This window comes from Diorhabda sublineata, chromosome 4 (assembly GCF_026230105.1).
Source record: "Diorhabda sublineata isolate icDioSubl1.1 chromosome 4, icDioSubl1.1, whole genome shotgun sequence".
Classification (NCBI taxonomy): Eukaryota; Metazoa; Arthropoda; class Insecta; order Coleoptera; family Chrysomelidae; genus Diorhabda; species Diorhabda sublineata.
The window spans coordinates 1944852-1963156 of NC_079477.1; the positions used below are offsets into that span (position 1 = coordinate 1944852).

The following is an 18305-nucleotide window of genomic DNA, read 5'->3' on the forward strand; positions in this document are numbered from 1 at the left end:
TACCTTCTGCCATCTGTTAGTAAAGAGTAATATTTATAAATTATATATAAAAAACTTCAAAAACGTTCAATATATATTTTTAAGCAAATTACAATTTCATTACATTAATTATTTCTATATAAGTATTTTCAATTGAGGAATAATAGATAGATGAACAATTAAAATAAAACAAGAGTAAACTTGAAAAAAATAACAAAGGAATCTATCAGAAGATTTGACAGACTGCAACGCCATTTGCTGTTACACACACGTAGACAAGGTAAAACAGTAACCGAGTTGCTTGTAATAAATAGTTACCTAGTTTATCAATCTGGAATTATCAAAAATGAAAACATATAGTCGGAAGAAAACGGGCGCTCTAGGACCGGACAGTGAAGAAGTTATCATAGATTTGAATGAAATCTGCAGACTATGTATGAATAAGGAAGATGAATTGATGCCAATCTATACCAACGAAGATGCCGTACCTCTCACACTTAAAATTATGGCTTGTGTGGCCCTTGTGGTAAGTTTTTTAAATAATATAGATTTAAAAATCTAACCTAAGTATTAAATTCATTAATAAAAAAAGTTGTGGCTACAACTACCTATTGTATATTTAATTTTATTATTAAGATGTTATAAATAATTTTCACATTAAAACTTGCATATTAGATTAGCAAAGGATTTTTTTCATAAAAATAGGTTTTCGAAGGAGATGGCTTACCAGACAAAATTTGTCGTCCCTGTAAATATCAGTTGGAGAAATCTTATAATTTTCGCAAGAAATGCGAAAACTCAGATTTAAAGTTAAGACTTCACCTGAGAGATCTACCTGAGGATGAGTATGAGAAAGAAGACTGCAATATGCAGACGGAAGAAAATGACGTTGAAATGAATCAGGACGAAGTTCCTGAACAAACCGAAGAAGAACCTAGTACCGAACAAGATTTAGTAGGGGTTACTAAAGTAGCTTACATCCAACAGGAACAAGAACCTGAACAGGATCCAGAAAACATAACTCTCCCTAAGGAAACTGACGATTTGGATAAAGAAAACTGTACTTTGAACACAAATTTATTATTGAAAAATGAAAACGATACTTATACAGAGGAAATTCAAGATAATATATATCAACTTGAGGAAAACGGAGAGAACTATTTAGAAGAAACTAACATAGATGTTATTACAGATGCTGTAAAAGCAACTCTAGCCAATCAAGCAGGTAAATAAAGTTGAAAATTTCATTTAAATTTGGACAAACCACTTTATTGATACAGGATTAAATTTGGGAGGTCCAGTACAAATGAAGCTCAATCAATCTGAAGGTAAATCCACCCAAGTAGAAGTTACAACTGAAGACGGTTCAGTTATTGTAATGGAACTACTGACTGAGGAAGTAGCCGATACTGTTCGACCAAGTTCCTTTGAACAAGAAGTGAATTCTGATGGAGAAGCTCGCATTTTCCAATGTCCCAACTGCCCTAAATCCTTCTCAAGAAGGATACAATTGAAGAGACACGCCTCAGTTCATATGCAACAGAAAGGTTAGTAAATTAAAGATCCATTAAACATAATTGTAGTTTTAGTAAAATAATCAATATGACACAAATTTATTGATATTTTCAAAATTTATTATTAGTTTTGTAATTATTGGTATATGAGAGAAAAAGAGAGGTTTGTGGTTGTGGTTTGGATCATTAATCCTTGGAAGACTATTTTTTGATATAGTCCAGGCATTCGACAAAGGCTAGCATGTATGTATTGAAAGGTACCTGATCCAAAACATCTGTGACCCTGAGGAGCTTCAATTCTTGGTCAAAGCGAAAAATTGAAAAGAACAAAATTCTCTGACTTTGTATAACCGAAATGAAATAAAATCCCATAATGACCAATTAGCTTCTCCAAAGGACATTAAGTGGGAAACAAAGATCGTATCTTCCTTTTCTTGTGAAAATAAATTGATAGGTTGAAATTTTTAGTGTATAATAAATATCCTTTTGATTTGATTATTTACAGGATTTAGTTGTGGTATTTGTGAAAAATGGTTTCCGTCTAGATCTGCACTAGTTCGTCATGAACGAAGCCACACCGGTGAAAGACCATTCCAATGCGAAGCATGTCAAAAGAGCTTCGCACAAAAGGAAATTCTCTATAGGTATTTTTTGTTAAATTCAATAGTATTGATCGATTATTTATTTATCTATTTTTTTCAGGCACTTGATGACCCACACCGGTCAAAAACCATACACTTGTCCTCATTGCAATAAAGGTTTCGCACAGAAAGAACCTTTACGTATCCACATGAGGACCCATATAGCTACAAACCCGGACGATTTGGAATTACATTATTGTTCGCTTTGTCCGAAAGTGTTTTGTCACGCTTCCGGACTCAGCAGGCATCTGATCACTCATACTGGTAAAACGTTCAAGTGTCCAGGTTGTGACAAGGCTTTCACGGATAAAAGTTCATTGAAAAGACATTTCGTCCAAACTGGTCACGGTGATTAGATTGGGGATAAAAAAATTATATAAAATGATATTTTAATTGTCCAAAACGGACGAATCGTTTTTTTTTATTTATTAAAATTAAATGACAACTGAAATGCTATTTATTATTTCACATCCTAATTGAACCGCTTTTATATCATGTCAGTAATCTAAAGTAAAATTAGTATGGGTTTTGATCGAACTTCCTCTCACAAAAAAAAATTTTAGTGATGTATGTAACATTGAAACTTGCTTAAAATCGATTTATTTAAAAAAAATGGAATAGAGGTTGTAGATTATTTGGGGGATGTCACTAAGGCTTTTCAGCCACTCTACAACTATATCTAGAAGATATTTTGTACAAGATTCTACAACTTGTTGTTCTGCTTCCAAAACACGTAGACTCCTTCCAAAGGAGACAATTTTCTTGGGGTTTTTGTGTTCCAAGTAGTGCTCCTTCGAAGTACTTTAGCCTTTTGATGAAATGGACTATTTCCCTGGCTTCTTTACCGAATCCTATAGAGATATTATTTAACGGGGCAGTGACTGATCACCAGTTTCATGTCGTTTCTGGTCACCACCAGAAGTTCTTCAGACTTCTTAGCTAATATAGTTATGAATCTTCTGAATTGTCTTAGGCCTGCAGTGTTGCTCCAGTAAAACTCCATTTGATTCTTAATTTTTTAGCAAGGTTCTCTGTTTCCTCATTGTCTAACATACCCTGTTAACAACATTATGGTTACTTTGTTCTATTAGCTATTGTTTTTAGAGTTAGCTAGCTTAGATGTGTACTTAATAGCTTTCAAGATCTTCAAGGTAGCTTGACTCTACCTGAAAACTGGTGACTGATTTTCCTAGTGGACTAATTTTGATTCAAAAGTGCTTAGTTCAATTCCTTATGTGAGTTTTGAACATTTCAAGCTTACAAATCATTTTAATAACCCATAATTTGAGGTTATTGATTAGCACTTCGAATTAGATGTCAAGTTCATCTTGCTGTGTTTTCGGTCAATTGGTTTGTCACTGCTTTCTAGTTTTATCGATTCTCAGATTTCCTGATTTCAATTTTTTGTTTGTATTACCCTGTAAGGGCCGATAGATGTATTTTTTCACTATATGGTAAAAGAGAGACAGGCTCAATAATACCTCTAAAGCTTTGTTACGGTAAGTTATCATCCCGTGATTAAGTCATTAATTAGAATTAGTATGAAATGTTATCAAACCTTTTAATAAATATTTTCATCTGATTGTAAGAAAAGTAGGCAACAACTTGATCTGCTAGAATGTTTACACGACATTAAAACTTGCCCAAAATCGATTTATCTTCTTCTATCGAACCCTTTATGTACATCCGAGCATCATAATATTGAAATTCTAGTTTTTATTCTCCTTTTATTCATATTTTCCACGCATCCAATTTTTTGTTGTATTGTTTTCCCTTGTCTTCCTCTTTCCTGTGCTACTTATTTTTCCTGTATTAAAAAAAAGTAGATGGTAATCAAATTAAAATTATTATTTCTAATGATTTTTTCCTAGTTTATAGTAATTTAAATTTATTTACAACATTCAAATGATTTATCACTCATAAGTTTTATCTTTACTCTTCATAAACTGACATGTGACAGAGAGATGTTGCCACATGTAGAATAAGAAAAGCGTGGTTATCGGCAACTATACGAAAATTTATTGTGAATGGATATAAATCGTTAGATATAGATTAATAATGACATTAGTCGTGACAATTGGAACCTGTGAAACATGCTGGTATTGGTTATCGGTTTACTGTGAAAAGCAAGCAATTTCAAAATACTTACAATTTTCAAATTTAAATATTTTCCCAATTGTAGAATTGAATGTAATCTAATGTGGAACAAAATCGTTTTATACCGACAAAAGGAAAGATATTATAACGTGGCAACGATGTTAAACATATCATTCCATTTCTACCAACTTATCGTAAAACCCAAAGTTACATGCTGTCATTAGAATTTAATTACTTTTGACATTTCTGTAGTTACAAGAACAGAACAAAAATTGAATCTAATAGGTCATTTCGAGTTACGTGATTTGAAACATCGGCCATATTGTCGTAGTAGACAAAACAAGCCTTAATTTAATTTGTGTTATTGACCCCAAATTTTGGTTCGTATTATTTTTGAGAGAATGATGACTTCCTCACTTTTACAAACTGTAAATAGTAAAAGGATCGTATTCATATCCAATATTTTTTTAGTATTCATATATTGTTATATTGTTACGCTCATGGTTATAGTGCTGTTTTCATTGATATCGAAAAATAACAGCACAATCACTAATCATTGTTACCACGAGTAAAAACAAGCATTTGAAACAAAATAATTATAAATTCTTCAATTACATTATCGCTAATAGCAAAGTTTTATATATAAAGAAGAGTAATATCTAATTCAAATTTTAAATTTACTATACTGTACACATACTATATTACTACTATTATATTTTGTTTCTGTCAGAAAATATTATAATTACTGTGAGATTTGACAACGCTGTTTTCATCTTTTTCAATTTTAAACCAAATAAAATAATTATTAAAATCGAATATATCGTCTGCATTTGTGTTCTTCTCCGGTGCAATAATAATAATATGAGAGTAATTACACGATTTGTCTATAAATCTATACCTAGATAAACAGTAAAGGAATTTATTCATCGTAACATAGAATCCCTAAAGATTTCATCATGCCTGCGTTCATGGAAGAAAGTTTATGTTATTGAAATATACGGCTATTCTATTTTCGATTTACATTTTTTAAAATTTTATATTTTTATCGTGACCTCTAAGATTGACCGAAGGAGAGATATTTAGGAAAATTAAAATAATTTCTCTTTCGTTCTATCTAGTTAAATACAGATGGCAGCATGTTGTACGTCACATGTCAAACTTCCTAGCGGTTGATTCACGAACAATTTCCATCATTTAGCTGATTCTTGACAATTTGTCACGATAAAGTTGTCTCGTGTCGTGTGTGTAAAGGGTGTGTGCCCGAATAATATCGCGTGTGAAACTTCATGTGGTGGATAAAAAGTCGAAAACCCTTCAGCTAATTAATTTCCGGTAAGTATAAACACATCATTTCAAGTTTACGTAGAAGAATTCACTACAGCCTTAACGCCATAATGTCATAAACCGGCTATTAAAATTAGGTACAACGGAATTCTACCTGTCGTTTAAGATTGCAACATATTAAATATACATAAATTACCGAAACTTCGTAACCTTATTACTCACTATAAACCTAAATGAGATTTCACCTTTTTATTTACTTTTCAAAAACAGGTTTTCTATTGACAGGTATGGATAATTTGATTAGGTATTTTCAGAATAGATATTAAAGTGGGTAGTATAGAGAATTAATGAATAGGTATTCAAAGTTTCTAATTTCAAAGTATTTTTTCATACGAATAATTGTAGTGCTATGAATTTTTCCGTATTTATCCATTAATCTACTAACAAATTTTTAAATGAACTAAAATCTTCACATAGTTTATCGTATTATAACAGTATATTTGTGCATGTTCGTAAATTTCAACGTTCATTCTATTTATTTTACAGATCACTGTAAGAAAAAAATCATCCAAAATGCCAAAACAAGTAAGTACCAATCAAATTCCAATTATTTTTAGTAATAAAAGCTTAACATCTTCATACCTCCAATAAAAAATTGTATAGACACGTTTCATAGACACCTGTTGCCGTGTTTATCTAGGTGAGAGTGTACGGGGTGGAACGAAATAGTTGTCCCAGGTCTAGTAAAGTATAAAGTAACCTTCAAGAATTAATTCCAATATAATAAATATTAAGAGTTTTATTGTGTTGAATTATGTTTAACGTTCAATATAATCCTAAAATTTATTATCGTTTAAAATTGTAAGATAAATACTGTTAAAATACGATGATTCCACACTTTCTATTATTAGGAAGTCGCGTGTACCTAAATATAACTTTGGCTTTGTGAGAAAAGGATATCGGACGAAAATGTCTTGAAATAATTATGGGTATATAGGGTATTTATAAGTTAATATCGATTTATAATACTTGTTACAATAAATGAAACAAGCAACTCCCAACAGTTTTATTTAAAGGTTTATAAATGTTGAATGTGAGCATCCCAAATGTCTTTAGTAACAGCTGCTGAATGTAAACTTTCGGTTCATCAGTCGCCATCTTTGCTACTACCGCGGTCTAGCGGATTGCGGCGTAAACATTATTTGCACATGCGCACTTGTGATAAAACAAGACATTTATAGTTCAATGTATTAAATATTATTAAGTGTATATTCATTTATGTAAAACTCGAATATTTACAAAAAGTGTAAAATACAGGGTAGGATCAAGTTGATTGTTAGTGTGGAAATTCGATTGACCAATTATACCATCTGAAAGATCAAAAATTGGTCATAAAAAGTCTTATTAATTCATGGGCGAATTAAAAATTTTTTTGATTAAAATTTTCAAGGTCATTGAGAAACTTTATTATAATTGGTTAGCTTATATAAATATTTGGTCAGTTTAATTAAAAATTAAAAAAAAAATTAAATTAAAGTTGCAAGTCCAAAAAGGAACCTGATTTTCTGGTCCAACTCTGTACGTTTATTAAATAAAAAATAATATTGTTTATCATGGCTTAGTTGAGCTTTGAAATTAAACTCTTTTTATTGTGTTTTTTTTTTCGAGAATTTAATATCTTATCGATTTAATATAATTTCTACTGAATATGAGACATTAATGATAGTTTTCAAAACAACATATTTTTTCACAATTGACTATTTAAAAATAAGACTTTTATCTCAATTTTTAACAATACTGGATTTGATATCATCAAAAAGGATGAAGATTACAATATCATGTTTTAAATGATTGATTATCAGCGACTATGAGGTCATCAGTTTATTATAATAAGGTTTATCGGTGAAAAACTTTACGACTCTCAGTTTACTTATTAAAATACAACTAAATTCGTCGCACTCTCACACTAGTTCCTTTCGTTCGTGAAGATTTTCTATTATGGTATTTACATTGTTGTCAGATCTATTATTTTAACTCGGTTAATTCAGATACAACTCCAAAATTATGACAAATATAAAAAACATTACAAGGAAAATATATATCATTTTTTCAAAAATAAATATTGTTAAAATAATTGAATTTCTTTATAGTTCCCGATAAACAGAAAACCTGGCAACAATGTAAATGCTGCCAGAATACGTCGTATTAGTAGTGACGTTACGTCGCCATTTTTAAATGTTCGGGTTCCAAGTAACAAACTTTTTAAAGCGTATTTAAAATATGACATTTCTGTTATAAGGAGGATGAAATTAGTCGATGTTTTTTTTTTACTTAAAATGCATATCTTACCATTTTTTTATTTGAAATTAAAAAAAGTATCGCCTCCAATTTACTGTCAATCGTTTCCATACGATACAGTGATGCCATATTTTGTCAAGTACATTCTCTTATACACGACAAAATGTACTGAAATATTGTTTTGATGGAAATATCATAAATCGGGTTTTTGTGATGGTCAGAGCCGAACTTAGCGCCTATAACGTCCATTTTTAAACTATTTGAATCACGAAAAAACTTGTGTACGATATAAATAATCATTTACGCAAACATTGTATAAACTTAGGTAATGATTTTTTTATAACAACAAGATGGATATAATTTTGAAAAATAATTTTAAAAACAAAAGACAGCTTTTGAAATAAATATTTGAAAATCTACTATTTGGGCATAAAATGAACAAAAACAATTTTTTCTCAGTAAAAGCGACAAAAATGAGGTTAATCTTAATAAATCGTATCGTTATGCCAGAAAGACACATTTAGAAATACATGCCGATGTTTTTAATGAATGCGTGTATTGAATACTGGATTTAATTCCGTTATGTATTCAAAAACTTGCAGATTTATGAGATGCAAGATGTCTAAACTGAATAATATCGGTGTACGAATGGACTATAACAAACTTTTTGTTATGATATTAATTTCTGAGTCTCTAGCATTGTGTCTTAGTCACTATTTCTAACACAAATTTGATTATTTTACTATAAATATATTTATTGATGCTATAACAGGTAGTGGTCATCCTCAGTAGCGGCTCGTGCTACATACTTTTAATTAGAATAAAAAACTAACTATGACGATAATTATTATTAATAATATATGTCTATCCACCGATATTTATTTAATTTGTTTTCTTTCGAATGTATATTCATTGATTTTTCCGTTTCCATTGAAAAAATTTTGATTTGTTGAAAAAACGAATTTAAGCAATTATTTTTTCGATTCAATTCTTTTCTTAAAATTGAAATGATTTCTCTAAAAAAACGTTAAAAATTTCGAGTTTCAATAATTTCCTATTATTTCGTACTCTATATCCTTCCAAAATTATATTTGTTTCATTTTTGATCCATTACGAATTTTAATAAAAAATTTGATATTCTATTTTAAATTTTCCTAAAAAATAATATAGTACGCCACTGGATTCGCTTGAACTTGCATCTGGCATTGTTCGTCGCATGATACAATTGGTTAAAAAAGCAACCGGGTGAAATAACACTTTTCCATTGGTTGGAAATGTTACCGTCTGTTCGTTTTCACCATCGTTGCCAAATTTATAATAATTTAAGAATATATAATTGTTTTATACACGGCATAGCTTTACAATATTTGTTAATTATACAATTTTGGTTCTTTATCTATTAGAAAAAAACCTGTAACTTATTATTAAGCATAACGAGGAGATTTTTAAGCAAATCAGTACGTAGATAACATAACATTCTTTAGTTTTATTACGTAATTGGCATCGTACCTGTTATCCGTAACAAATTATCTGTTATTAGCGTTACGACACATACCTACCTGTTGATCGTAGTGACGCGTATCGGCAACGTTGCCGTAATGTACAAACTTTTTAACGGTCGACGAGTTGTCGATCTTGGAATCTTCAACTTTTGCCATCGTGAGTTAGAGTTAGATTTTGTTTGTTTAGAGACGGTATTGTGAAAGTGAATCGGTGATATATTAACTTATATTTTAGTGTTGTTTTTTATTTTAATTATAAAACGGATATTGAATTGAATAAAAATGGTCGCAGGAGGGAAATTGGTATGACAATTTAAAAATATAAATTAGTGTATTTTAAGAATGTTTTTTTTTCAATTTTTACCAACTAAATATGTTGAATTTTGAATAATTTTCATTGGTTATAAAGAAAACCTTGGTGTGCGCCCACCATAACGTCAAGGTGGAAAAAATTGATGGGAAAAACTAGATATGCATTATGCACATCTTCATAAATCTAATACAATAAGACATTTCAAGGTATTTATGTAATAATATGCATATATACACATTATCTTCTTCTGTACTATCCCATAATTTTATTATGCTTTAAAACAGTTATGTATTTATTTCCGGAAAACGTAATACTTAAAAATAGTAAAATTTTTGATCAAAGGTTCGTTACCTTCAAATGAGTGGACTTCGATACTTCATATTATACAGTGTCCAGTCATTAAGTAACTGATGACGTGGTTAAAAAAAATTTTAGAAAAATCCAGACGACTTTCAAAAATTGAAAAGATCATACCGTAAACTAAAAATGAAATTAATCATTCGAATGTTTTTTTTTATACCCATAATAAAGCTGATTAATTTCACGTTTAGTTTGTTATACTATTAACGATTCAAGTTCCATTTTTTCTTGTTATATTTTAAACAATATTCAATTTTTCTGAATCGTCCTATAGTATACACAATTCCGTCTGTCCTAATAAAATAATCGTAACAACACTTAACGACAACAAAGCCTTGTGAAGAATATATATGTTTATCTCTTACCAACACGAAACATTTCAATGTTTCCATCCTTGTTTCGGGTTTTTTTCCGTTTTCTTTTTATTTAAAGACCCGAAGACTAGTTTTTGTTGCAGCGTATTTGTTTAACGTTTCTATAAAAGTCTCCCAGAAGAAGTGTGCGTTAAATTCGTTGTGGTTTTTATATTGAAATTTTGTGTTTACTTGGTGAATATAGTTACGAAAGGATTCTTTATCTGAAGGTTTTTTCTTTCTCGTATATTATGTAATTACACACGCCTGCATTTTTTAACAATGAAAATTTATTGAAAAATTTTAATTCGAATCTATTTTGTTTTTTTTTTTATTACGTTATTTTCCGAAACAGTAAAAACCCATATTGAAAAACCAGGATTTATTTTACTCGTAAACTGGTTCTATAATATACGGGGTGTCTCATAACGACTCAACTACTTTAGTAAAAACCCATATTGAAAAACCAGGATTTATTTTACTCGTAAACTGGTTCTATAATATACGGGGTGTCTCATAACGACCCAACTACTTTAGTAAACACCCATATTGAAAAACCAGGATTTATTTTACTCGTAAACTGGTTCTATAATATACGGGGTGTCTCATAACGACCCAACTACTTTAGTAAACACCCATATTGAAAAACCAGGATTTATTTTACTCGTAAACTGGTTCTATAATATACGGGGTGTCTCATAACGACCCAACTACTTTAGTAAACACCCATATTGAAAAACCAGGATTTATTTTACTCGTAAACTGGTTCTATAATATACGGGGTGTCTCATAACGACTCAACTACTTTAGTAAAAACCCATATTGAAAAACCAGGATTTATTTTACTCGTAAACTGGTTCTATAATATACGGGGTGTCTCATAACGACCCAAATTACTTTAGTAAAAACCCATATTGAAAAACCAGGATTTATTTTACTCGTAAACTGGTTCTATAATATACGGGGTGTCTCATAACGACCCAACTACTTTAGTAAACACCCATATTGAAAAACCAGGATTTATTTTACTCGTAAACTGGTTCTATAATATACGGGGTGTCTCATAACGACCCAACTACTTTAGTAAAAACCCATATTGAAAAACCAGGATTTATTTTACTCGTAAACTGGTTCTATAATATACGGGGTGTTCATAACGACCCAACTACTTTAGTAAAAACCCATATTGAAAAACCAGGATTTATTTTACTCGTAAACTGGTTCTATAATATACGGGTTGTCTCATAACGACTCAACTACTTTAGTAAACACCCATATTGAAAAACCAGGATTTATTTTACTCGTAAACTGGTTCTATAATATACGGGTTGTCTCATAACGACTCAACTACTTTAGTAAACACCCATATTGAAAAACCAGGATTTATTTTACTCGTAAACTGGTTCTATAATATACGGGGTGTCTCATAACGACTCAACTACTTTAGTAAAAACCCATATTGAAAAACCAGGATTTATTTTACTCGTAAACTGGTTCTATAATATACGGGGTGTCTCATAACGACCCAAATTACTTTAGTAAAAACCCATATTGAAAAACCAGGATTTATTTTACTCGTAAACTGGTTCTATAATATACGGGGTGTCTCATAACGACCCAACTACTTTAGTAAACACCCATATTGAAAAACCAGGATTTATTTTACTCGTAAACTGGTTCTATAATATACGGGGTGTTCATAACGACCCAACTACTTTAGTAAACACCCATATTGAAAAACCAGGATTTATTTTACTCGTAAACTGGTTCTATAATATACGGGGTGTCTCATAACGACCCAACTACTTTAGTAAAAACCCATATTGAAAAACCAGGATTTATTTTACTCGTAAACTGGTTCTATAATATACGGGGTGTCTCATAACGACCCAACTACTTTAGTAAAAACCCATATTGAAAAACCAGGATTTATTTTACTCGTAAACTGGTTCTATAATATACGGGTTGTCTCATAACGACTCAACTACTTTAGTAAAAACCCATATTGAAAAACCAGGATTTATTTTACTCGTAAACTGGTTCTATAATATACGGGGTGTCTCATAACGACCCAACTACTTTAGTAAACACCCATATTGAAAAACCAGGATTTATTTTACTCGTAAACTGGTTCTATAATATACGGGGTGTCTCATAACGACCCAACTACTTTAGTAAAAACCCATATTGAAAAACCAGGATTTATTTTACTCGTAAACTGGTTCTATAATATACGGGGTGTCTCATAACGACCCAACTACTTTAGTAAAAACCCATATTGAAAAACCAGGATTTATTTTACTCGTAAACTGGTTCTATAATATACGGGGTGTCTCATAACGACCCAACTACTTTAGTAAAAACCCATATTGAAAAACCAGGATTTATTTTACTCGTAAACTGGTTCTATAATATACGGGGTGTCTCATAACGACCCAACTACTTTAGTAAAAACCCATATTGAAAAACCAGGATTTATTTTACTCGTAAACTGGTTCTATAATATACGGGTTGTCTCATAACGACTCAACTACTTTAGTAAACACCCATATTGAAAAACCAGGATTTATTTTACTCGTAAACTGGTTCTATAATATACGGGGTGTCTCATAACGACTCAACTACTTTAGTAAAAACCCATATTGAAAAACCAGGATTTATTTTACTCGTAAACTGGTTCTATAATATACGGGGTGTCTCATAACGACCCAAATTACTTTAGTAAAAACCCATATTGAAAAACCAGGATTTATTTTACTCGTAAACTGGTTCTATAATATACGGGGTGTCTCATAACGACCCAACTACTTTAGTAAAAACCCATATTGAAAAACCAGGATTTATTTTACTCGTAAACTGGTTCTATAATATACGGGGTGTCTCATAACGACCCAACTACTTTAGTAAACACCCATATTGAAAAACCAGGATTTATTTTACTCGTAAACTGGTTCTATAATATACGGGGTGTCTCATAACGACCCAACTACTTTAGTAAACACCCATATTGAAAAACCAGGATTTATTTTACTCGTAAACTGGTTCTATAATATACGGGGTGTCTCATAACGACCCAACTACTTTAGTAAAAACCCATATTGAAAAACCAGGATTTATTTTACTCGTAAACTGGTTCTATAATATACGGGGTGTCTCATAACGACCCAACTACTTTAGTAAACACCCATATTGAAAAACCAGGATTTATTTTACTCGTAAACTGGTTCTATAATATACGGGGTGTCTCATAACGACCCAACTACTTTAGTAAAAACCCATATTGAAAAACCAGGATTTATTTTACTCGTAAACTGGTTCTATAATATACGGGGTGTCTCATAACGACCCAACTACTTTAGTAAAAACCCATATTGAAAAACCAGGATTTATTTTACTCGTAAACTGGTTCTATAATATACGGGGTGTCTCATAACGACCCAACTACTTTAGTAAACACCCATATTGAAAAACCAGGATTTATTTTACTCGTAAACTGGTTCTATAATATACGGGGTGTCTCATAACGACCCAACTACTTTAGTAAAAACCCATATTGAAAAACCAGGATTTATTTTACTCGTAAACTGGTTCTATAATATACGGGGTGTCTCATAACGACCCAACTACTTTAGTAAAAACCCATATTGAAAAACCAGGATTTATTTTACTCGTAAACTGGTTCTATAATATACGGGGTGTCTCATAACGACCCAACTACTTTAGTAAAAACCCATATTGAAAAACCAGGATTTATTTTACTCGTAAACTGGTTCTATAATATACGGGGTGTCTCATAACGACCCAACTACTTTAGTAAAAACCCATATTGAAAAACCAGGATTTATTTTACTCGTAAACTGGTTCTATAATATACGGGGTGTCTCATAACGACCCAACTACTTTAGTAAACACCCATATTGAAAAACCAGGATTTATTTTACTCGTAAACTGGTTCTATAATATACGGGGTGTCTCATAACGACCCAACTACTTTAGTAAAAACCCATATTGAAAAACCAGGATTTATTTTACTCGTAAACTGGTTCTATAATATACGGGGTGTCTCATAACGACCCAACTACTTTAGTAAAAACCCATATTGAAAAACCAGGATTTATTTTACTCGTAAACTGGTTCTATAATATACGGGGTGTCTCATAACGACCCAACTACTTTAGTAAAAACCCATATTGAAAAACCAGGATTTATTTTACTCGTAAACTGGTTCTATAATATACGGGGTGTCTCATAACGACCCAACTACTTTAGTAAAAACCCATATTGAAAAACCAGGATTTATTTTACTCGTAAACTGGTTCTATAATATACGGGTTGTCTCATAACGACTCAACTACTTTAGTAAACACCCATATTGAAAAACCAGGATTTATTTTACTCGTAAACTGGTTCTATAATATACGGGTTGTCTCATAACGACTCAACTACTTTAGTAAACACCCATATTGAAAAACCAGGATTTATTTTACTCGTAAACTGGTTCTATAATATACGGGTTGTCTCATAACGACTCAACTACTTTAGTAAACACCCATATTGAAAAACCAGGATTTATTTTACTCGTAAACTGGTTCTATAATATACGGGTTGTCTCATAACGACTCAACTACTTTAGTAAACACCCATATTGAAAAACCAGGATTTATTTTACTCGTAAACTGGTTCTATAATATACGGGGTGTTCATAACGACCCAACTACTTTAGTAAAAACCCATATTGAAAAACCAGGATTTATTTTACTCGTAAACTGGTTCTATAATATACGGGTTGTCTCATAACGACTCAACTACTTTAGTAAACACCCATATTGAAAAACCAGGATTTATTTTACTCGTAAACTGGTTCTATAATATACGGGTTGTCTCATAACGACTCAACTACTTTAGTAAACACCCATATTGAAAAACCAGGATTTATTTTACTCGTAAACTGGTTCTATAATATACGGGGTGTCTCATAACGACTCAACTACTTTAGTAAAAACCCATATTGAAAAACCAGGATTTATTTTACTCGTAAACTGGTTCTATAATATACGGGGTGTCTCATAACGACCCAAATTACTTTAGTAAAAACCCATATTGAAAAACCAGGATTTATTTTACTCGTAAACTGGTTCTATAATATACGGGGTGTCTCATAACGACCCAACTACTTTAGTAAAAACCCATATTGAAAAACCAGGATTTATTTTACTCGTAAACTGGTTCTATAATATACGGGGTGTCTCATAACGACCCAACTACTTTAGTAAACACCCATATTGAAAAACCAGGATTTATTTTACTCGTAAACTGGTTCTATAATATACGGGGTGTCTCATAACGACCCAACTACTTTAGTAAACACCCATATTGAAAAACCAGGATTTATTTTACTCGTAAACTGGTTCTATAATATACGGGGTGTCTCATAACGACCCAACTACTTTAGTAAAAACCCATATTGAAAAACCAGGATTTATTTTACTCGTAAACTGGTTCTATAATATACGGGGTGTCTCATAACGACCCAACTACTTTAGTAAACACCCATATTGAAAAACCAGGATTTATTTTACTCGTAAACTGGTTCTATAATATACGGGGTGTCTCATAACGACCCAACTACTTTAGTAAAAACCCATATTGAAAAACCAGGATTTATTTTACTCGTAAACTGGTTCTATAATATACGGGGTGTCTCATAACGACCCAACTACTTTAGTAAAAACCCATATTGAAAAACCAGGATTTATTTTACTCGTAAACTGGTTCTATAATATACGGGGTGTCTCATAACGACCCAACTACTTTAGTAAACACCCATATTGAAAAACCAGGATTTATTTTACTCGTAAACTGGTTCTATAATATACGGGGTGTCTCATAACGACCCAACTACTTTAGTAAACACCCATATTGAAAAACCAGGATTTATTTTACTCGTAAACTGGTTCTATAATATACGGGGTGTCTCATAACGACCCAACTACTTTAGTAAAAACCCATATTGAAAAACCAGGATTTATTTTACTCGTAAACTGGTTCTATAATATACGGGGTGTCTCATAACGACCCAACTACTTTAGTAAACACCCATATTGAAAAACCAGGATTTATTTTACTCGTAAACTGGTTCTATAATATACGGGGTGTCTCATAACGACCCAACTACTTTAGTAAACACCCATATTGAAAAACCAGGATTTATTTTACTCGTAAACTGGTTCTATAATATACGGGGTGTCTCATAACGACCCAACTACTTTAGTAAAAACCCATATTGAAAAACCAGGATTTATTTTACTCGTAAACTGGTTCTATAATATACGGGGTGTCTCATAACGACCCAACTACTTTAGTAAACACCCATATTGAAAAACCAGGATTTATTTTACTCGTAAACTGGTTCTATAATATACGGGGTGTCTCATAACGACCCAACTACTTTAGTAAAAACCCATATTGAAAAACCAGGATTTATTTTACTCGTAAACTGGTTCTATAATATACGGGGTGTCTCATAACGACCCAACTACTTTAGTAAACACCCATATTGAAAAACCAGGATTTATTTTACTCGTAAACTGGTTCTATAATATACGGGGTGTCTCATAACGACCCAACTACTTTAGTAAACACCCATATTGAAAAACCAGGATTTATTTTACTCGTAAACTGGTTCTATAATATACGGGGTGTCTCATAACGACCCAACTACTTTAGTAAAAACCCATATTGAAAAACCAGGATTTATTTTACTCGTAAACTGGTTCTATAATATACGGGGTGTCTCATAACGACCCAACTACTTTAGTAAACACCCATATTGAAAAACCAGGATTTATTTTACTCGTAAACTGGTTCTATAATATACGGGGTGTCTCATAACGACCCAACTACTTTAGTAAAAACCCATATTGAAAAACCAGGATTTATTTTACTCGTAAACTGGTTCTATAATATACGGGGTGTCTCATAACGACCCAACTACTTTAGTAAAAACCCATATTGAAAAACCAGGATTTATTTTACTCGTAAACTGGTTCTATAATATACGGGGTGTCTCATAACGACCCAACTACTTTAGTAAACACCCATATTGAAAAACCAGGATTTATTTTACTCGTAAACTGGTTCTATAATATACGGGGTGTCTCATAACGACCCAACTACTTTAGTAAAAACCCATATTGAAAAACCAGGATTTATTTTACTCGTAAACTGGTTCTATAATATACGGGGTGTCTCATAACGACCCAACTACTTTAGTAAAAACCCATATTGAAAAACCAGGATTTATTTTACTCGTAAACTGGTTCTATAATATACGGGGTGTCTCATAACGACCCAACTACTTTAGTAAAAACCCATATTGAAAAACCAGGATTTATTTTACTCGTAAACTGGTTCTATAATATACGGGGTGTCTCATAACGACCCAACTACTTTAGTAAAAACCCATATTGAAAAACCAGGATTTATTTTACTCGTAAACTGGTTCTATAATATACGGGTTGTCTCATAACGACTCAACTACTTTAGTAAACACCCATATTGAAAAACCAGGATTTATTTTACTCGTAAACTGGTTCTATAATATACGGGTTGTCTCATAACGACTCAACTACTTTAGTAAACACCCATATTGAAAAACCAGGATTTATTTTACTCGTAAACTGGTTCTATAATATACGGGTTGTCTCATAACGACTCAACTACTTTAGTAAACACCCATATTGAAAAACCAGGATTTATTTTACTCGTAAACTGGTTCTATAATATACGGGTTGTCTCATAACGACTCAACTACTTTAGTAAACACCCATATTGAAAAACCAGGATTTATTTTACTCGTAAACTGGTTCTATAATATACGGGGTGTTCATAACGACCCAACTACTTTAGTAAAAACCCATATTGAAAAACCAGGATTTATTTTACTCGTAAACTGGTTCTATAAT

At 31.6% G+C, this 18305-nt stretch overlaps 2 protein-coding genes across 4 annotated transcripts in view; both read left to right on the forward strand.

The window, feature by feature from the left end:
- Positions 1-11: 11 nt before the first annotated feature.
- LOC130443520 (zinc finger protein 16-like) lies at positions 12-2585 on the forward strand. The gene is made up of 5 exons (XM_056778213.1): positions 12-505; positions 685-1204; positions 1260-1526; positions 1999-2137; positions 2196-2585. The coding sequence occupies exons 1-5, from the start codon at positions 326-328 to the stop codon at positions 2488-2490; spliced, it is 1401 nt and encodes a 466-aa protein (XP_056634191.1). The 5' UTR covers positions 12-325; the 3' UTR covers positions 2491-2585.
- A 2817-nt stretch (positions 2586-5402) lies between these two features.
- The window catches only part of LOC130443521 (moesin/ezrin/radixin homolog 1), a 50515-nt gene continuing 37612 nt past the window's right edge, over positions 5403-18305 (forward strand). Inside the window, exons 1-2 of one of the 3 annotated variants that reach the window (XM_056778216.1) lie at positions 5403-5563; positions 6062-6100. In XM_056778216.1, the coding sequence (XP_056634194.1) occupies positions 6089-6100 (12 nt within the window). In that variant the 5' untranslated portion in view covers positions 5403-5563; positions 6062-6088. Of the gene's footprint in view, positions 5564-6061; positions 6101-9369; positions 9619-10438; positions 10572-18305 lie in introns of those variants that run through there. The other 2 variants (XM_056778215.1, XM_056778214.1) reach the window with 2 other exon arrangements.